This window comes from Rhipicephalus microplus, chromosome 6, assembly GCF_043290135.1.
Source record: "Rhipicephalus microplus isolate Deutch F79 chromosome 6, USDA_Rmic, whole genome shotgun sequence".
Lineage (NCBI taxonomy): Eukaryota > Metazoa > Arthropoda > Arachnida > Ixodida > Ixodidae > Rhipicephalus > Rhipicephalus microplus.
In genome coordinates, this window is record NC_134705.1 from 134,315,998 (window position 1) to 134,337,812 (window position 21,815).

Consider the following 21,815-nt stretch of genomic DNA (forward strand, 5'->3'; position numbering starts at 1 on the left):
GTATCTCTGGTTGATGATTCTAGTAGCGAAACTGCTTAACTCGCAAGGTACGTCTTTAGGCGTACGCACAGAAACCTCGCCGAGCCATGACGTTGCCAAGCGTTGCCTAGAATTCTGTTAGAAGAAGTAAATAAACAGGAGCGGAGAAGAGGAGCAAATAGAATAAATAAAAAGTCGAAATTTCTTCGTGAGCCGGGAATCGATCCCGGGTATAGAGGCTCTTGAGGCAATCATCGCAGAACGGACGTTTATGGTAAGCATTTGATTGCGTCGCTGCAGGGGAGAGAAAAGGAAACAAGATAAAGATGGATAGAAAGAAAGAGAATAAAAGAGAAAGAAAACAAGAGGAGGAGAGCATATTCTAGCATATCAAGACAGCTAAGGGTTGTAATATTTGAAAAGATGTGTTAGCACATATACTGTGTATAGAAATGCAAAGGTGTGCATGCGGGTGTTTTATGGCTGTGTGAATCGATGTAAACAAACTGCACATTCCCATGATGTTCCAACTTGTTCCTGTGTGACATTATGTTTTTTATTGTTCATTTTGAGCACTAATAATAATTTTTTTGTTGTTGCACATTTCATTGATATGGAGTGGCCGAGGTAATATTGACCTCAACCTCTCTACAGCAAGACGGCTACAACAAAAGAGAACAGGAGGAGGGGGGAAGGTGCGTCAAGGCGAGAAGGCGAAAGAAAGAATTGGGGGGCTAAAAGAGCGTAGCCATGTATACACTATATAGTGTGGCACGGTGAAAGGGACATTGAGAGTGAGGAGAAATAAAATGAGGAGGGTAAAGCTACCAGCCTCACTGTATCCGCCATCTTCGCAGCGTTCGTGAGCAGCTGCCCCGGTTCTTTAAATAGCATGCTAGGTTAGATTCCTTAGCAGTGATTTGTTAATCGAGGTGGGCTGAATGGTGCGTGGCACTTTGTGTCTCGTCTAGTCCTTTATTCCCTCACGCTGCAATTATTTTATTCCATCCGGAGCTCCGCCTACCAAAAGTGGAGAAATTTGCTTCCCGATGTGCCTGGTGGAACACGGGGAAAATGAGTACACGTGAATTGTAATCCACCGAGCGATCGCTTGAAAGCTTCTTAAGATATGTTTGTCGTGTTATGCAGTGGTATGTAGCAGGCGCACATGTTAGCTGTATTAGTATACCTTGTTGAATGATCGCGCACCATTACATTTTGCTGTCGCACTGTCATTTCGTCGTTTTCATTACTGTTCTTGCTTTTGATTACCATACCTTGGTTGAATTACTTTTTGGTTGATTGAAGTGTTCCTACGTTTCATAGCTGGCATTTTATCAGTTTCCCGAATCGCTTTGGTACATTTCTGACGTATTTCGTGCATTTATCGAAATGTGGCCCACATGCATTCATTTATTTCAGTCTTAACTTGCAGTGCCGCACATTTATGCATTGAGGTTGATATATATTATGCTAGTTTAGGGACATTCGCTTCTACAATGCCCACAAGCGCGTTGTAATCATTTGTTTTTGAATATTCCGGCTTGTGGTGCTTTTTTTTAGTTTTATATGGTCGTTACGCCACAAAACAGTGAAACTTCAACAACACTAGCTTGAGAATAACCACATTCATTTATTATATATTTATGTACATTTAAATACAATCACATTCAGCAACAAAAGGTCTGGTTTCTCTTTTGATTTTCATCATTTCTAACTGTTCGACTTTTCCGTCCTAAAACCATTTGCTGAATATTTATTTATTTATTTTATTTACAGAGTTCCTGCAACGCCATAGGGGCATTACCGCAGGGGGTATACATACAAAGTTACAAAATCAATAAGGTTGCTAACATTTCTGTGACAGTACACCTTAACATTTTGGAAAATAACAACATCAGAAATGATAACAACATCGGAGCACACAAAAATATTTTAGTACATTATGGCACGTGGCAAACAGGAACAAAAGCTAAATAGACATGTCACATTGTCACAACGATGAAAAGAAAGCGCTGTTGTCACACAAGTTTACAATTTATTCGGGAAATTTATTCAAGTCTCAATTTGTTCTTAAAAAGAAGGAGTTGGCGAAAGTTGTGGTTTTGAATGTGTATTCTCGTATTTTATGTGTGGGTTGGCATCTTGTGGAACGATATGTTGCGACCACTAGAAATTTTACTAATCGATTCCCGTTAGGTTGATTGCATCTTATCGCTTTCCCGAATTGTTTTGGCAAATTTCTGGGGTATTTCAGGCCTTTATCGAAACCTGGCTCACATGTATTCACATATTTCAGTGCTTACTTGCAGTGCCGGGCATTTGTGCCCCGAGGTTCATATATTATGCTTTTTTAGACGCATTCGCTCCTACAATGCCTACAAGCACGCTGTAATCAATGGTTTATGGATATACTGGCTCGTGCTCCTTTTTGGGTTTCATGTGGTTATGACGCCACGAAACAGTGAAACATCAACAACACTCGTTTGAGAGCTCTTACATACATGTATTGTAAATTTATTACATTTAATTGCAATCAAGTTTTCGGCGAAGTTTTCATCTTATAGATTGTAGAGTTTTGAAGCCTGATGTGGCCGTTATTTCCGATATACTAGCCAATGGGTCGTAATTTTCGCTAATAAAACGGGTTGCCTGGTTTTGAATTATGGAAGACATCGTAGTGGAATTCTTCGTAGGCTCACACTACCTGGGTATTTTGCTTAACGTGTGACTAAACGTAAATGTACGGGCATCTAACATTTCGCCGTCGTCCAACTGCGGCAGCCAGTATTCGATACCGCGACCTTCCACTAACCAGTCAAGCACTATGAGCATGGAATACCACAGCCGTTCTTATTTTCAGTTCAGTTGTTTTGCAATACCCCATCCGTTCTCACGATGTAGATGGTTGATGACGTTCCCAGAGCAAACCGTGTGATCGGGGCGGCAAGGTTGACCGCTCGTCAAAGAAGCGGATGCATTTTTTATTTCGCCGGTAACTCGACCAGTCTGCTTTCGCACCTTGACATTCCGCAGGCCATTGTCCTGTCGTAAAGCAGCTCGTAACAATAACGGGCGGCGCGCTGAATGCGTCCTTCGTTGCGATGTCCTGTGATACGTCGCCTGCACTGAAGGACACCCGATATGAAAGCATGGTCATTGAAACTGTACGCGCGAATGAGCACTTTAAGCGCAGATGCCAACAATAAATGGCTTATTCTAAACTACTTCATCCTTAATGCTTTAGTAAATGAGTGTCGACCTAATATTCCACCTGTAGGATGAGTGAAACAACCAATATACCGATGAAATTAAAATTAGTGAAATACAAAAAAAAGTGAATGTGCAAGCTCTCAGTATGTTTCATCAACGAAACTAAGATATTCAGCCACAGTGTTCATCCGTGTGTTAATCTCGATGGTTCAATGACCTATCGGGATTAACACTGGGATGTGTGAGCCCCGCCGCGGTGGTCTAGTGGCCAAGGTACTCGGCTGCTAACCCGCAGGTCACAAGATCGAATCCCGGCTGCGGCGGCTGCATTTTCTATGAAGGCGAAAATGTTGTAGGCCCGTGTTCTCAGATTTTAGAGCACGTTAAGGAAACCTAGGTGGTCGAAATTTCCGAAGCCCTCCACTACAGCGTCTCTCATAATCATATTGAGACGTTAAACCCCGCATATTGATCAATCGCTGGGATGTGTGAATCCCGCTTGTGTGCGTGCCTTCTCCGTTTCTTGTCGCTTTTCCTCACAGTTTTGTAGCTATGAATTACCAACTCGCCCAGTGTTCCGTCCTCTTAAGGTTCAATGAAGTCTGTCTCAATGCAGCGAATGGAAGCGTTGGGCTTATCAGTTTCAGTTTATTAAAATATGCAGAAGCAGACTCGTGTTCTTCAGTCCCCTTCTGTGCGTTTCGTCTTTTGCGCTGTTACATAATAATGCTTCTCAATGATTGGTTACGTATTTCAGAAATGCTAATGTCTCCTTTGTCATTGTTAGTGGACCAATGACGACTTGCAACCTGACGAGTCTCTACAGCGCATGTGCACTTTTTTTCACGCATATAGGACAAATGAATTTCTATTTCCCTTTGATGTATAGTAGTAGTAATAAGATTAACATTTCAGCCAAACTCTAAAGGTCGAGCATTTCGAGCGCCTGCGCAAGCAGTCAACGCTATTTTTCTTTCCCTTTGGGGCCGATACATCTTTGCTGTAAAACATACGTTTGTTTTGATTTGCGAGCACACTGAAAAAGCTCAGACGGTCGTCATATTACAGCGTGTATTCCATGTTTTTCGTTATGCCGCTGAGCGCTCGCATACACTAACGTCATCTTGAATCTGTCTTTCAAGTGTGTGCAACGCAGTTATCTTGTCTTGTCTTGTCTCCTAGGAGATCTTGGCTCATACCCACATGGGGGATTGGCCACACTGTACCTCTTGATAGATCTGTGAAGAGGTTTATTAGCCGTTAAAGGCAGCGACGAGACAGCGTGAAGAACCGTCCAGCGATCGGCACAGCAACGAACCGGAGCACGAGCCGAGAGAGCCGGGCGTTGGCGATGCTGCTTGCTGCTGGCACATCTTCTTCTTCACAATCGCCCCCGCTGAAAAAAGAGCCATCCTGGCGACCTAAGAAGTTTCAGGGAGACGCTCATGATACGGTTTTAGGCGGGAAACATGGACGATGTCACGTGCACGCCGGCGCATGTCATCCGATCGAGAAACTGGCTCAATTAGGTAATTAACCGGAGAGGTTTTCTCTAAAACGGTGTAAGGCCCCTCGTACCGGGGGACAAGTTTTGATGAGAGTCCCGGAGTTTGGTATGGGATGGCAAGCCACACGAGAGACCCTGGGGCATAGCTGGGATCTGGAAGAGAGGTGCAACGGTTTTCTTTCTGGCGTTGCTGCTCGTCCGAGGTGAACGCACGGGCGAGCTGGCGGCACTCTTCGGCTTGTCGAGCAGCATCGGAAATAGGTGGACATTCTGAAGCATCAGGATGGTAGGGAAGTAGAGTATCAATTGTATGGGAAGGGTCACGTTCATAAAGAAGAAAGAAAGGTGAAAATCCCGTGGTTGCTTGTATTGCAGTATTGTATGCAAATGTCACGTATGGGAGAACACGGTCCCAGTTGCTATGATTAGATGCCACGTACATCGAGAGCATATCACCCAGCGTGCGGTTAAACCGTTCCGTTAGCCCATTAGTCTGCGGGTGGTATGCTGTCGTTTTCCGATGAATGACGTGGCATTCCGAAAGCAGAGCTTCGACGACCTCGGAGAGAAAAGCGCGGCCTCTGTCACTAAGGAGCTCTCGAGGTGCGCCATGTCGAAGGATAAATTGACGTAAAATGAAAGAGGCGACATACTGAGCGGTAGCGCTCGGTAAAGCGGCTGTTTCGGCGTAGCGTGTTAGATGGTCGACCGCCACTATAATCCACCGATTGCCATCTGATGTCAATGGAAGGGGGCCGTAAAGGTCAACGCCAACGCGATCAAAAGGCTTGGCACGGCACGGAAGTGGCTGCGATTCGCCAGTAGCACGTAGCGGTGTTGATTTGCGTCGCTGGCAGTCAGGACAGCACTGCACAAATTTGCGTACGAAATTGTACATGCCGCGCCAGTAATAGCGATGGCGAAGGCGTTCATATGTTTTGAACACCCCGGCGTGGCCACATTGTGGATCGTCGTGAAGAGAAGCGCATACCTGCGATCGCAAAGCGCGTGGAATGACCAGTAGCCACCGGCGGCCATCAGGAGAGTAGTTGCGTCGATGGAGAAGTTGATCGCGGATGGCAAAATGGAAAGCTTGACGTCGGAGGGATCGAGATACCGGAAGGTTGGGCGTACCGGATAGATATTCGAGAAGAGATGCGATCCACGGGTCACGACGTTGTTCGGTGGCAATTCAGTCAAGATTTAACGATGACAAGTACTGGAGGCACGTGTTTCCGCACGTCGGATCTGGTGGCAAAGGTGAGCGGGACAGGGCGTCAGCGTCAGAGTGTTTGCGTCCACAGCGGTATACGACGCGAATGTCGTACTCCTGGATGCGGAGTGCCCATCGCGCAAGGCGGCCAGAAGGGTCTTTCAGCGTGGAGAGCCAGCAAAGCGCGTGGTGATCAGTTACTAGATCGAACGGGCGGCCGTATAAGTACGGCCGGAACTTTCCAAGCGCCCACACCAGAGCCAAACACTCTTTTTCTGTCACGCTGTAATTAGTTTCGGCTTTCGTCAGAGTGCGGCTAGCGTAGGCTACAACGTATTCTGAATAACCGGGTTTTCGTTGCGCGAGGACAGCACCTAGCCCGACGCCGCTGGCGTCGGTGTGCACTTCGGTAGGAGCCGTCGGGTCGAAGTGGCGAAGAATAGGTGGCGAGGTGAGCAGACGGCGCAGAGTAGTGAAGGCAACGTCACATGCAGGGGACCAGGAGGAGAGGTTCACGTCACCGCGAAGAAGCTGGGTTAATGGTGACATGATGAATGCGAAATTGCGAACAAAGCGCCGGAAATATGAGCATAGGCCTACAAAACTGCGAAGTTCCTTCATGGTCGTCGGCTTGGGAAATTCTGCGACTGCTCGAAGTTTTGCTGGGTCAGGTAACACGCCGTGCTTCGACACGATGTGGCCTAGGATGACGAGCTCGCGTGCAGCGAAGCGGCATTTTTTCAGGTTAAGCTGCAGGCCAGCGTTGGTCAGACAAGTCAAAACCTGCCTGAGGCGAAGGAGCTGCGTAGGAAAGTCGTGCGAGAAAACCACGACATCGTCGAGGTAGCAGAGGCACATATTCCACTTAGGCCACGTAGCGTATTATCCATAAGTCGTTCAAACGTGGCGGGCGCGTTACAAAGCCCAAAGGGCATGACGTTAAACTCGTATAGTCCGTCAGGTGTAATAAATGCAGTTTTTTGGCGATCGGCTTCAGCCATTGGAACTTGCCAGTAGCCAGACCGCAAATCCAGCGACGAGAAGAATTCCGCTCCGTGAAGGGTGTCGATGGCGTCATCAATGCGCGGCAAAGGATATACGTCCTTGCGGGTTATCTTATTCAAACGACGATAGTCTACGCAAAATCGGATAGATCCGTCTTTCTTACGCACCAGGACGACAGGAGACGCCCAGGGACTGTGAGATGGTCGAATAACGTCTCTACGAAGCATATCTTCGACTTGATCGTTGATGACGCGGCGCTCTTCAGTGGAGACACGGTATGGTCTTTGACGCAGTGGCTGGTGTAGGCCGGTGTCAACATGATGCTTGACTTGCGACGTGCGGCCTAGTTGAGGTTGGGACACATCGAAGGAATTCCGGAACTCATGCAGAAGATCAAGCAGGTCGGCATGTTCGGTGGGAGTAAGGGTGTCGGTGATGGCGCTGGAAAACGTATCCTTAGACGACTCCTCGAGGGCCGACAGTGATTTTGGGTGGTCGCAGTATTCATCCGGGACATCAACCAAAGACGAAGGGTCGAGATCCTGCACGCGGCCGAGACATTCTCCCGCAAGCAAAGTGACAGTTGTGGAAAGCGGGTTGAGTATGAACATATTACTTCTTCCGGCGGCAAGGTCAATCGTTGCGAAAGGCAGTGGCAGAGCTCGACGACTCGTGAAGATATCGGAAGGCATAAAAAAGACTGTAGCGTCAGTGTAGGCGTTGCATGAAATCGGAACAAGTGCGAAGTTTTCAGGCGGAATATCGGTGTCTTCATGCACAAACAACTTTGGCGGCTGATGAAGAGCGTCAAGTAATGGGACATCACAAAAGGGTGAAAACTCAACTTCAGCGCGTGCACAGTCGATGACGGCATTATGGCGGGATAGGAAGTCCCATCCGAGGATGACATCATGCGAACAGACAGCAAGGACAATAAACTCCACAGTGTAAACAATGCCTTCGATGGACACTCTTGCAGTGCAGGCTGCGAGAGGCGTTACTTGCTGTGCACTTGCGGTGTGGAGTGACAGTCCAGAAAGCGGCGTCGTGACTTTACGTAATACACGGCAGACATTAGCGGCAATAACAGAAACAGCGGCGCCGGTGTCTACAAGGGCGAAAGTAGAATAACCTTCAACAGTTACTGCGACCACGTTAGCAGGAGAGGGGCGAGGGCTTAGACAGTTCGAAAATGGCGCAGTTCTTGCCTCTTGAACTGCGGTGCTTAGTTTTCCTGGTCAGGTCTGGGCCGGCGACGCATGGGGGAGGGCGATCGCCGACGAGGAGAGGGTGTGCGCGGCGTCACAAAGTCGGGGTCGTTAGGAGGGGCATAGCGAGGTGACGAGACCGGCCCGTATTGCGCGAAGGGTTGGCTGCCGGTTTGCGACGATCGGACATAGTCGCCGAACGCCTGAGGTCGACGGCGGCAGTAGCGAGCAACGTGTCCGGGAGTGAAGCAGGTGTAGCAAATCGGTCGGTTATCGGGCGTCCTCCAGGGATTGGCGACTGGTGCTGCCGCCCAAGGTGCAGTGTAAGCAGCCGGGTGTGCGGGCTGTGAGCGCGTAGTGTAGGATGGTTGCGGAAGCCTACGCACAGCGTCTGCATATGTGAACGGCGCTGCTACAGGCTGCATCACTTGCGAACAGGCGACAGGAGGAGCCACAGGCTGCGCTGCATACGTTAGGGGCGCGGCCACAGGCTGCACGGCTGGCGGATAGGCGACAGGAGGGCCTACCGGCTGCGCGGCACGCTGGCAGTGGGCAAGGCTGGATAGAGGCGGCTCGTGGTGCGCAACAGGAACAGCTTGGGCAACCTCTTCCGAAATAGCAGTGCGAAGCGGGGCAGGTAGGCGGGTGGTGGTCTCGTGAGTGAAGGGCACTAAAGAAAGTTGGCGGGCGACTTCCTCACGGACGAAGGCTCAAACTTGCTGAAGCAGTGGTGAATTGTCCGGCAGGGTGTCGAAACTGGACAATGACTCACCACCATGCTGAGGCTGCCGAGTCAGATTGCGTTGCTTCTTTAACTCGTCGTAGCTCTGACACAAGCTGACGACTTCGGAAACTGTGCTCGGATTTCTTGCCAAGAGCATTTGAAATGCGCCGTCGTCGATGCCCTTCAGGATGTTTTTGACCTTGTCAGATTCGGGCATGGTGTCATTCACACGTCGACAAAGGTCGACGACGTCCTCAATATAGCTGGTAAAGGTCTCGCCAGTCTGCTGAGAGCGGACGCGCAAGCGCTGTTCTGCCCTCTGCTTGCGGACAGCCGGCCGACCGAACACTTCGGCACATGACGTCTTGAAGACGCTCCATGTCGGGATGTTGTGTTTGTGGTTATTAAACCACAATTCGGCGACGCCAGTGAGATAAAATATCACGTGGCCCAGCTTGTCGGCTTCATCCCACTTATTGTTGGCGCTCACCAGTTCGTAGTGCTCGAGCCAGTCTTCGACGTCGGTCCCATCCGCACCGCTGAAGACCTTCGGCTCCCGTAGCGTAGGATGGCCAGGGCAGTTGAACTGGAGCGAAGGCGTCGATGTAGTGGCGTTGGCAGTCATGACAGGTGGTAGCGTGCGGCTTCGCAGCTCCAGGGTGTAGCAACGGGGATTAACAGCACCTTCCACCAAATGTGAAGAGGTTTATTAGCCGTTAAAGGCAGCGACGAGACAGCGTGAAGAACCGTCCAGCGATCGGCACAGCAACGAACCGGAGCACGAGCCGAGAGAGCCGGGCGTTGGCGATGCTGCTTGCTGCTGGCACATCTTCTTCTTCACAGATCATTTTTTACAACTCTTGTTAAAAGAATAAAGAGAAATTAGATAGAAACAATAATAATGTTCCTTTGAAAAAACGTAGTTATAACTCGGCCATTACGTGTCCTCTTCGTCATCCTCTTCTTCTTTTCTTCAGAGAGAGAGTACTGAAAGAGACAAAGAAAAAAAGGAAGAATAAAAAATTTAAAAAATATTGTCGGCAAAATGTGATGATCGCTAGACGAGGCGGGAAGAAAGTAAAGCGTATCATAGAAAGAAAGAGAGATTGAAATAAACAGGGAGAAAGAGGGAAAGACAGGGACGCAAGAGAAAAGTGTATTCAGAGAGCGAGAAAAAATACATATAACATATAAATAAGAACATAGACAGTGACAGAAAAAGAAACAGGGAAAAAAATGAGACACGAGCGAAAAAGTAACGAAGGAAAAAATAGAAAAAATAAAGAAATGAGGAAAACCACCCTGATCCTTACTCCTGTCAAGGTTGGCACTATTACTGCAAAGCTGGTTTAACTTTTTTTTTTTTCGAGTGGTCTTCTATTGAGCTGTAAGTGACATATCATTCCGCCATTGTACGCCGAAAAGCCTCTGACATCAAACACATGAGTTTTTTTGACGTAAAACAGAGCCGAATCTTATGCAAACGTGTGCTTACACCGTTTGAACTATTCTGTTTTGTCACGCTCCCGAATCTGTTGTATTGCGCAGAAGCTACTCTACCGTAAAGCTTCTCGGCTTGCGGAATTTTCTAACAGTACACTGTGAAATATTGGCTTCGCCAATCAGGTGGCACACAGACAAAGTGAGACACAAACAAGCGAAAACACAAGCGGATTCATTCACAGAAGATAAAATATATCAGAAAAAAACAACTAGTGGTTGGCACTTGTTCGCGTCCTGATCTTTCTGTGGACCGATAGTTTTGCGATGTGAATATTTCCAGATGAGTCTATACCAAGTATTCCGCCTTTCAACCCTTCGTAAGTGCATTTTTGCCAATTTTGCGGCAAGGACTCTGAATCATGCCTGCCTTAATATAAACAGAGCAGCTCAGCGCTCATTGAAAACTATACGCAAACAACATTTCCACATTCTTCTTTATTTTTTATTTAAATATTGCGTGACTTCAAATATGCCGAAACCAAATTGCGGTTCCTCCTTGAATGGGGAACGCTTCATTATGTAGGGTCGGCTTACAGCGCAAAGCCGCATTAATTGCCGCATAAATTCCCAGCTTCCCAGCTTGGGAACAAATATTATTGCCGGGGCCGGCAGGAAATTTGCACTTTGGGTGAATAATGCACCTCCTCATTTTTATTATATATTTTTTTCTAGGCACGTACACTGGAACTTGAGAGGTGCTGACCCGAATAAACTTTCGTCATCAACAAACGTGGTTTTAACACTCTTTTGGAGGCACGTGTTTGCCGAAACAAAGGAGTGCTGCCTTGAAAGAGATCTGACAGTCAGAGTTCTCTCCCTTTGACACGGCACTTTACGGGAGAGCTTTGCATTATAATATTATCTTCCGTATAACTCCTCAAAACCACGTTATGATCATGAAAGACAGCTATTAAGATGGCTACGGACTTTTTGATCATCGGGTCTTTTGGACAGCACACGGGCTTTAGGCATTTCTCCTTTGTCGAATTGCAACCGCTTCGGCCGCAATCTAGCGCACGACCTTCGGATCGGCTGCCGAACACCACAGACAGCTCCACTGCAACGGATAAGTTTCACATTTCGTAACGAATGCGCGTGAACGTAGGCTTCCAACTTTCACTTTCTACAGTGTGGTCCCAGCGAGAATGCTTGCTTCAATAGCATAGAAAAAAAAGGAAGACCATATATAATAAATGCACACTGAAGTTGAACAATATACTAGCTTCACCTCATAAATTATAGTGTCAAAGCTTGAAGGTAACTTAACCTTGGTAAATATATTAATATAGTAGAAGATGATTACGAGTTTTCGGTGCTTCTATGGCTGCCCCGGCTACGCCTTCTGACGATCAATTCTTAATATTTTTAAATCTAAATTTCAACATTCAGGAGGCACCTCCTTCTAAACCGTATTAACTATAATCTTCCAAATATTCGGACACCCACAGCTATCCCGCATTTCGCCAGCCAAACAGCGGCTCATTTAGAACAGCGGCTGACAGTTGAAACTGTAACCATTACTTCGATATACTGCGGGCACACTGGAATTGTATTTTGCAACCGCCGAAAGAGTCGAGCCACACCACTGTTACCTCAATCGCCGCAGTAAACGGGGTTGCTAATAACCTCACTTCGGCAATTTGCGAATCCAACGACTCTCTCTGTTGCTTTCAGTGTTATTGCAGCATTTCTTTTTTTTTAGCGTCCCTGCTTTGCTGCTATTTTCGTTTTCACTTTCGCCTAATCCTTTTACTTCATATATGCCGAAAATGCGTGTCTGTATAGTGAAGGGGAATACACCGTACAAATGGCCAGAGGTTGACTCGTATTCCTCGAGCAGCGGTATATGAAAAGTAAGGACTCGCGTCGCATTCGCGAAGGTGTGTGCGCTTCGCGAATGGCTCGCTATAAACCAGCCGAAGGTGAAAGCAGGTTAGCACTCGGCCTTGTGCCCAATGAGTCGGTGTGCGGTAAAAGGCGCGCACGTGCTGCAGGCGGATACGGTAACGACGAAAATGCAGTGTGTATATAGAGGCCGGTGCTTCTGATATGCCTAGTACCACGGGTCATGCAAACCACCTTAAGGCCGACTGAATTTTAAATGTCTCTGGCCGCAAGTGAGGTTATTACGCGTAAAGGAGCCCAGAAAACCGCAACGCATTTTTTCTGTGGCAGTCGCGATTTACTGATAAGGTTTTCATGGCGATTTTATTTGCCATGCATTACAATGGATCGAAGACCAGCGTCTCGCTAAAGGTGCAGATGACTGAAATGCAAAAAATATTTCTTATATCACGAAGCGTTTTTTGGGCCTCAATAATTTCCAACAAGGAAGCATCAACTCACCTAAAAAAATGGAGTGCCTTCGTATGCCTTGCTAAAAGGCTATTTTCATGAATGGATGTAATATACGAACTCTGGGTAATATCCACAGTGGTGCAGATGCTACAAAATTGCACCGGGGATTCTGAGGAAGGGAAGGTTTGTGCCGAACAACCGCGACCGAATTACCAAGGCTGTTGTTTCGTATAAGAGGTGGTTTCGATGCCTCCGGTATCAATATGTGCACGACATATGAACGTGAATACATGGGCATGGTACACGGAGACAGGCGCATTGGCGCTTCGGTTTTGATTTCAACGGTGAAGTTTGTCGAGACTAATTTCGTCACGCTGCAACAATTACCACACACCACTTTTCGGAAAACTCAATTTCGCAATGCGCTCTTTTTAGGAATGATTTTGATTCTTTTGTACTTCACGTTACAGCCGGCCTCTGACAGTTTTGTTACTGTTGTATGCGTCCAGTCATCTTCATATCAGTGGCAATACAGAAAAAAAGTTATTAAAGCAGTGATCTCGCTTACTTGCAAGGATTTTTGGACGCGATCTCTCAAGAATATGTCAATGCTTTGTCTTCAATGTTTTTTTTTATATATGATTTGCTCCCAGCGCAGCCGAACCATGCGTGCGAGGTATTTGAACGTTTTGGTGACACACATGTTCTCTATATCGTTCTTTGGGTGTCGCGCTGCCTGCTGAGATGAAAAAGACCAGCGGTAACGACAGAAACATTCTACTAAACCAGCCTACTCTGTGACCTTTGTTCCCTTCACTTTACGCAATACACACAGCGGGATAACAGTGAATCATTTATTTTTATTTTATTTATTTATTTATTTCAAAATACTGCCAATCCCTCAAAGGGATTATTACAGGGGTGGGAGTTGATTTATACATGAATGTACAGAAGTAATGCGGAGAGCATATTATGCGCTCTGTAATAAATAGACATATACACGTATAAACGAAAAGACACACTCTAAATTTACACACAGCAAGAGATTAAAACAAGCATACTACATCCATATCACAATAACAATAACCAGAGTGACATGTGTCTGTGTCACACAGCTCTCTCCACGAGTTCAGAGAATAATTCTAGCGTAGGCTGAGTAACAGTAATTTCATCTAAGGCATTCCAGTCTCTTACAACTCGTGGAAAAAAAGAGAAGCGAAATACATTATTAGTAGGACGAAATTCTTCTAACGTGAATTTGTGTTTGTGTCGCGTTTCTCTGGCAGAGCTGTATGTAACAAATGACCTGGGGTTGATCTTAAAATTATTTTTTAACAACAAATATAGGAATTTCAATCTGTGCACTCTCGCTCGGTTAGACAAGGTAGTGAGACCAGCCTGCCGAAGAAGTTCTGTTGGGGAATCGCTACGCCTGTAGCGATTGAAAATAAAACGGACAGCTTTCCTTTGTACGCGCTCAAGCGCAGCGATGTTGTATTTAGTGTGTGGAAACCACGTAATACTGGCGTATTCCAATGTCGGTCGGATAAGACTGGTGTAGGCAAGAGAACGTGTTTCAAAGGTAGATCCGGCAAGCGATCGTTTGAGAAAGAACAATTTATTCATTGCTTTTTTAGAAATTTGCTGCACATGCGCATTCCAGCTTAGGTCACTGCTTATCGTTACACCCAGATATTTGTACTGTGAAACATTTCGTAGTGGGGTGCCGTTGATACTGTAAGGAAAGGTAAGTGTTGATTTTTTGTTAGTAATGTTCATGTAGACTGTCTTTTCTGCATTTAACACCATTTGCCAGTCTGAGCACCATTGAGACACTTTGTACAGAGAATTACTAAGTTTTGTTTGGTCATCTTCAGTTTTGATTGTGTGGTACAGTACACAGTCATCTGCAAATAATCTAATGTTTACGTCGACGTGCTTAGTAATATCGTTTATATATAGTAAGAATAGCATCGGGGCTAATACAGAACCCTGCGGTACACCAGATAGAACGGGAACAGTATCAGATACATGGGCATTGTACTGTACGTACTGATAACGGTCTGAAAGATAATCTTCAATCCAACGTGTGAGTGGTCCTTCGCCTAATAGACATCTTAGTTTATAGTTAAGCTTCAGGTGGGAAACCCGGTCGAAAGCCTTTGAAAAGTCCATGAATATTACATCTGTTTGTAGTTGGCTGTTAACATCTTTGGCAAAGTCATGAAGCGTTTCTACTAATTGAGTAACAGTCGACAGGCCACTGCGGAACCCATGCTGATTGGAGTGTAATATGTTGTGACTTTCGACAAACTCTGTTAAATATTTCAGGATGATATGTTCCAGTATTTTGCAAGATGTGCATGTCAGAGATATGGGCCTGTAGTTAGCAGGGGAAAACGTATCACCTGATTTATGCACGGGTATTATCTTTGCTAATTTCCAGTCAGCTGGAAGATGACCAACGCGAAGTGACTTTAAATATATTAGCTGAAGGAATTTGCTTACAGGCTCAGCGTACCGCTTTAAAAAGGCATTTGGAATGTCATCTGGACCAGTGCTTTTCTTTTCGTCGAGGTTTAGCAAGAGGGATAATACACCCGCCTGCGATATGAAGGGGGTATCTAATGGTGTATCTACGCCACTTGGTCTGAACTGGTCGCGTTGAAGTAGGCCATTATCAGCGGTGAAAACAGACTGAAAGTAGCTGTTGAAATGATCGGCTGTCTGTTTTCCTCCCGGGGTAGGCGTATAGGCTTTGTTAGTATGTTTCACACTTATGTATCGCCAGAACTTATGAGGCGCTGTTTTGATAAAACTGTGTAAAGAGTGACTGAGAAAGCGCTTTTTTGCCAAATTCACTTGTTTCTTAAGGGACCTAGCTAGTGCAGGGATTTCCGACGCAATACAACTGCGTGGGTGAACTTTCTGAGCTTTTCTGAGCCTTTTTAGTTTACGCTTCATATGAATTATGTCGCGCGTGATCCATGGATTGTGCTTTTTGATGCTTTTTGTAACTGTTGGAACAAAGTTGTCTATGCAGTGCCTGACAATATTACTGAACGTTGACCATATCATATTTACCGTTGATTGTTCATTTGAGTAGAGGTCCAAAAAGTTGGAAAATTCGAGAGCAAGGTATGTCATGATGGCAGCGTCGTCCGCTCTTTTAAAAGCAGGTACCCGTTTTGTTGTAGCTTTCGTATGAATAGCGCTTGGATATTGCAAACAACACGAGACTATTTTATGATCAGATAGGCCTTCTAATGTTTCTACGTTAATAGGATATTTTAAAAAGTGATCACTTACAAAAAAAAGATCTAGAATAGAAGCGAAAGAGCCTTGATTACGTGTAGGAACTGTAACAACTTGTGTGAGGTTAAATGTGAACATGATATCAGCAAGCACGTTGCCAGTCTTCGTCGCCAGATTCAGCGAGTCCCATTTCACTTCAGGCAGGTTAAAATCACCTGCTACAATGATTTTTTTACCGCGAAGAGCGTGCGTATGCATATAATCGTACAGTGCTTCTAAAAATGAAACTTCAGCATCAGGTGGTCTGTAAACGACGCCAATGTAGGTTATTTCATCCTTGACGTAGAATTTACACCATACTGCTTCGATGTCAGATGCCATGGGCATAGCTGTGTAGGGAATACCGTGACGAATTAATAAGGCTACTCCTCCTCCTCTCGTTTTCCTGTCCTTGCGTAGAATCGCATACCCTGGCGGTACTACCTCGTGGTCTAGGATACCGGAATGCATCCACGTTTCAGTGAGCGCTACAATATCAGGTTGATAAGACAGTAGGACAGCTTCGAGTTCATGTGTTTTATTGATAATGCTTCGACAATTCACATTCAAAAGTGTCAACGTGGATGGTTGCGAGTGTGTCGCGTTTTTGCGCGTCTTTGTTCTTCGTTTTTTTCAGCCTCAACGATGTCATTTCGTTCACTGTCCCAGGAGAATAGGCGGCCATTTATGCGAACTTTATCGTAAACTAATGAGACCTTCTCATGGCGCTCACGATTGACTTTTGTTTTTTGCCACAACTTTCTTCTGATGTCACGAATTGGCTGGGAGAAGTCTTCGCTAATCGAGAAGCCTGTGTCTTTGAGTCTTGAACACCGTTTTAGGATGTTAATTTTGTCACGGTAGTCCAATAGCCTTAGGATTACTGGTCTTACTTTTTGTTCGTTACCCGGTTTTCGAGCACCGAGTCGGTGAATTCTCTCTATTCCTGAGGTAGTGAATTCTAGTATATCTTGGAATATATTTTTCGCAACCACATCGTGTAAAAGTTTAGACGTTTCATTCTGTTGTTCTTTCACACCATAAATGATAAGGTTAGATCGCCGGCTTCTGTTTTCTAACTCGTCGACTTTTTTCGCCATAGCCGAGAGACCGTTTTCCAGCTCCGATATTCTTTTCGTGCAGTCTACTATTTGTTTTTCAAGCCCGCCGATTTTCTCAATCTTTTTATCTATTGCATTCAGCTTTTCGTTGATTTCAGTTTTTCCGTTCTTAATTTCCTGAATGTCTTCAGCTATCAGTTTTAGCTGTTCTGCTACTGTAGGTCCCGGATTTTCTTCGATGTCGCCACCGAGAAGCAACAAAAATGTTAGAGAATTAATGACATCGTGTAACATTTCACACAATAGCGTTATGGACCGTGGGCACGGCAGCAAAAGTAGGCAGACGTCATCGCTATGATAAGATTTAGCGTTGCGTTTTCTCACCTGCATGAAAAACAGCAGCGGGTTTGAGCACTGCATCTTGGTGTTGCTGCCGAGCCCACTGCCACACGGTCCTTGCGGAGCTTGCTTTATAGCTGTGATCCTCGATGCCGATAGATCTGCCGGTTCCAAGAATTGTAGTGTAGCGCCGCCCGGGACGCCATCACATGGCCGGTAGCGAAGCACGTCATGGGGCGGTAGTCCTTCGATCGTCGTGTTAGGCGCTAAATGTTGCAGCTGTAGCGCATCCCATTGTGCCGCTGTTGATGATAACCGCAGCAAGCCAAGCAATATCTGCATGAAAAACAGCAGCGGGTTTGAGCACTGCATCTTGGTGTTGCTGCCGAGCCCACTGCCACACGGTCCTTGCGGAGCTTGCTTTATAGCTGTGATCCTCGATGCCGATAGATCTGCCGGTTCCAAGAATTGTAGTGTAGCGCCGCCCGGGACGCCATCACATGGCCGGTAGCGAAGCACGTCATGGGGCGGTAGTCCTTCGATCGTCGTGTTAGGCGCTAAATGTTGCAGCTGTAGCGCATCCCATTGTGCCGCTGTTGATGATAACCGCAGCAAGCCAAGCAATATCTGCATGAAAAACAGCAGCGGGTTTGAGCACTGCATCTTGGTGTTGCTGCCGAGCCCACTCATTTCCCAACACTCGTAATCGTTAGAACGTTCATCGTTCTTTTCTCAGAAGCGTCTGCTTGCCCTAAAAAAGATTTTACGCAATAAACAATCAGGCTTCAGTGACCACAAGCCCATAACACGGCTTTGCAGTTTCCCAGAACAATACGTATAAGTGATCGCACCACCGAGAGTAGCTTGTGCTGAGGCCGTGTATGTCTCGCATGATCGACCGTTCTTCTTCGCAAGCGTCAGATGGGCCTCCATACCATCGCGACGACCTCTGGCGAACATCAGCGAAAACGCGTCTACTTGAAGCGCAAGCTGTCATGAGGCCACCCTCACAATCATCTGGGCTATACTGCGTTCGCTCGGCTCAGTTACGAGAATGCAAAGAAACTAAGAATTCGAGCTACTACACAGATGTAGGCGTCATCACAAGCGTACAAAAATCATACAATACAGATTGCGTACTGTTTTTCGAAATGAAACTATTTTCGCAGCACTAAAACTCACAGCCTAGTAAGAAGGCATGTAAGCCCGCATACACTGATCTCTCGTGTGTTTTGGCTGTAAGGTAGATATGCTTCGAAAAATACGGCGACAGCTGATTCAGTCAGTGCTGTCGCACTGAAACATGGTAGTCGGTAAAACCAAGGCAAAGTAAACAAAAACAGAGAACACGAAAGGAGGGAAAAAAGACAGAGGAGAAAGAGGACAGAGAAAGGAGGCGAAATAAAAAAAACGAACAAAAAGAGAAAAAAAGAAAGAAAGGAAAAGAGAAAAAAGGGGAGCAAAAGAAAGAAAGAAAAAAGAAATAAAGGCAGACAAGTAAACGTAGCCGGGTAGCGTTGGTAACCTTACCCTCTGCACCTGATCACTCACTCCCTTATTCACTCTCTCACTCACTAACTCTCTCACTCACGTGACACTGCACTGATCTCTACCCCTGCATGAGCGATACTGTCGAGTTTCTTTTTTACGACACCTTAATTCCAGATGCCGTGCTGCTCTACGAGCTCGGTGAATGACGCAGTATGGGGATTAAAAGACCGTGCCCAACGCGTAAAGTGACGCCAAGCAAGGTAAAGAACTTGTGGACTTTGTGACGTGCCATCAACTCGCGACCCATTGTATATTTATTCCTCTGGCAGATTTCTGGCCTAGCGCCTTCAGGGCCAATCGCGATGGCTCTAAAACTGACCGAAGCTTCATGCGAAGGATGCAGTGGTAGTAAAGAAGATGGTTGGTGGATAACGCTTGACGTCACTAAGCAAACCGGGCAAGTGGAGACGTCATATATGTTGTGAATGACTCCATTTGATTTTGTCTATCTGAGGTTTTTTAACCTACGCTTACGTGGCTCAGTACACGAGCCTCAAGCATTTGGTTTCTGTCGAAATGTGGCCGCCACGTCTCTCAATAAATACCACGTCTTTTTTGGGTCATCACCGCAGTGACGTACAATCGCTGGGTCAACGTCGCTGTCAACACGAAAGAAAAGTTGAAACCGTATTTGGATACCGAAACACACACACACACACACACACAAACACACACACACCGACATGCACACACACACACGCACACGCACGCACGCACACACAGACACACACGCACACGTACACGCACACACAGACGCACACACACACGCACGAACGCTCATACACACTTCTCTCGAGCAATATCGAAATATAGCGCCTGATTTCCATGCGTATCATTGAAATAGAATACAGTAAAATGGATATGCTTCCAAATTGCTATTAGCTGAACATGCTTATTGAAGTGCACGAATTTCGAAACGTGAAGCAAGAAGGATTGATAGATGATCGTAAGTTCTCGTTTGCGAAGTTTGCGACAAAAACACGGAGCACTCCTTTCTATACCAACTTGCAAAATACTTGCAAGCGCACTTTCATTGCGGAAAGCATTAGGTTGATATCGCTTGTCTTCTGTGTCGAGAGGATGAAAACTCTATGTTAGAATGTATAATTTAGGTCAGTCTTACGTCAGGTTTTCGAGTTCTCACTGCAATATCCACACGCCACTTTTGTGACACGGGGTATATCATATAAATTGGTATTTTTTATTTTGTGTGCGGATATTGTGCGGTATACTCTTAAACTTAATATTGAGTCGTCAGTATACGTTAATGGGCTTCTCCAGTATACGCGCACGTTTTGTATAGCGAATTTTTCCATGACAAGAAGATAGCGGAAACAAAGACTGACAGTTACCACCAGTATAGTTTTTAACATGAAGTTCCCACCATTTCGCTGCCGCATTCACTTGCAATAAATGCACATGCCATACGTCTTCCAAGAAAAAAGCATCGTGTGTATAAACGGTGATCGTTACAGACTGTCGCTCATGCGTGTTTGTTACTAAACGATTCACCATGCTATTCACGCAGTATGCTTACATTAAAGCACAAGGAGTATTGTTTCTTTAAGGTTTGGTGTAATTGTCAGTAGATTTATTTGAAGAAATATTTTCATCATTGGCTATCCCCGCCAGGGCTGTGTAACCACGCGAAAACTTAATTTTTGAGCCACTCGCACCATACCACATAATAACGTCCAGCGATTTTTTTTCCTTGATTCAAACAGAAACGAACAAGCAGCATTTTATTGCGTCTCTTTATGCACGGAATGCTCTTTAATAAATGCAGTTAGGTCGATTACTAGTGAATAGTTGTAGGTGGTCCGTCTGATGTCATCGGGATCATTTTGAAAATCTCCTACAGCGGCGCTTGTGTTTTTGTGCATTTACCCTAATTTATTGGTACGTAGGACACTGTTGTTGATAATATTGTCGTTTTAGATGTCATACATTGAGGTTTCACTCTGACGTAAATTGTTATTTGACCTTAGTTTCCCTTTAACGCTTACACAGGAAAACATAAAACAGCTGGCCTTCATTTCACAAAGCTGTACAAATCTGCGACGTATATAGCACCACGTCTTTTTGACTACCCTCATTTCAAGGTACCTGTTTAATTCAGGGTACGTTATCAATGTTCTCAATCGCAAGTGAGATCGTATGCTCGAGAGTGCATTAAGTATACAGGCCATCGCTAATCGCAAATGAGATCCCAATATTACAAATAGGTTTCTCAAACGACAACTTCAGTTGGAATTCAGCTCTATGCATGATTATTGTTATCAGCCCTCATTTCTCTGTTTACACTCGTCTGATTATATAGGTGCGTACAGAGCAACGCTCTGGCTCATTTTTGAGCCGTCATGCAGGCCACGTAGCAAACAATCGACGCACGCCAATTCTCATTTGGCGTTGATTGCGGAGCACGTTGCGCGGATGACGGCGAAGTAGCGGGCAAGCACGAGACTTCGCAATCGCTCGCCCAGTAATCGACCGTTGATTAAGGGTCTCTGTGCGGCCGCCTATTAGCCCGAGGAAAAAGCCAGAGGCCATCAATTAGAGGGAACGGTAGCCGCTGCCTCGTCGTGGCGACTGCTGATGTTTGATTGACATGTGGGGTTTAACGTCCCGAAACCACGATAAGATTACGAGAGACGCCGTAGTAGAGGGATCCGGAAATTTCGACTGCTTGGGGATATTTACCTTGCAGCCAAATCTGAGCACATGGCTCTACAGTATTTTTGCTCGAGACCATGTATTTTTTAACATTTTGTTGGTTGGCCGTGATAGGAAGATTGCATCCCATGGTGTTATCTTTTGTTTCCTCTGTTGTTTCTTGATGCGGTGATTAAGTTTAGCTGAAGTGTGCAGGGTTCCTTCGGAAGTAATGAGAAGCAGTTATTTTCGAAAATATGCTTCTTAA

The 21,815-nt window shown here is 45.8% G+C and overlaps 1 protein-coding gene across 1 annotated transcript; it reads right to left on the minus strand.

Moving 5' to 3' along the window:
- Window positions 1–1,163: 1,163 nt before the first annotated feature.
- LOC142765522 (uncharacterized) lies at window positions 1,164–17,519 on the minus strand. The gene is made up of 2 exons (XM_075866634.1): window positions 17,390–17,519; window positions 1,164–9,836 (listed from the first exon to the last, which is right to left on the minus strand). Exon 2 carries the CDS (start codon window positions 9,472–9,474, stop codon window positions 8,836–8,838), a length of 639 nt encoding a protein of 212 aa, XP_075722749.1. The 5' UTR covers window positions 9,475–9,836; window positions 17,390–17,519; the 3' UTR covers window positions 1,164–8,835.
- Between the last annotated feature and the right edge of the window lie 4,296 nt (window positions 17,520–21,815).

Coding starts and splice junctions, on each gene's coding strand:
- LOC142765522 (XM_075866634.1), bottom strand. CDS start 9,474: ATGACTGCCAACGCCACTACATCGACGCCTTCGCTCCAGTTCAACTGC.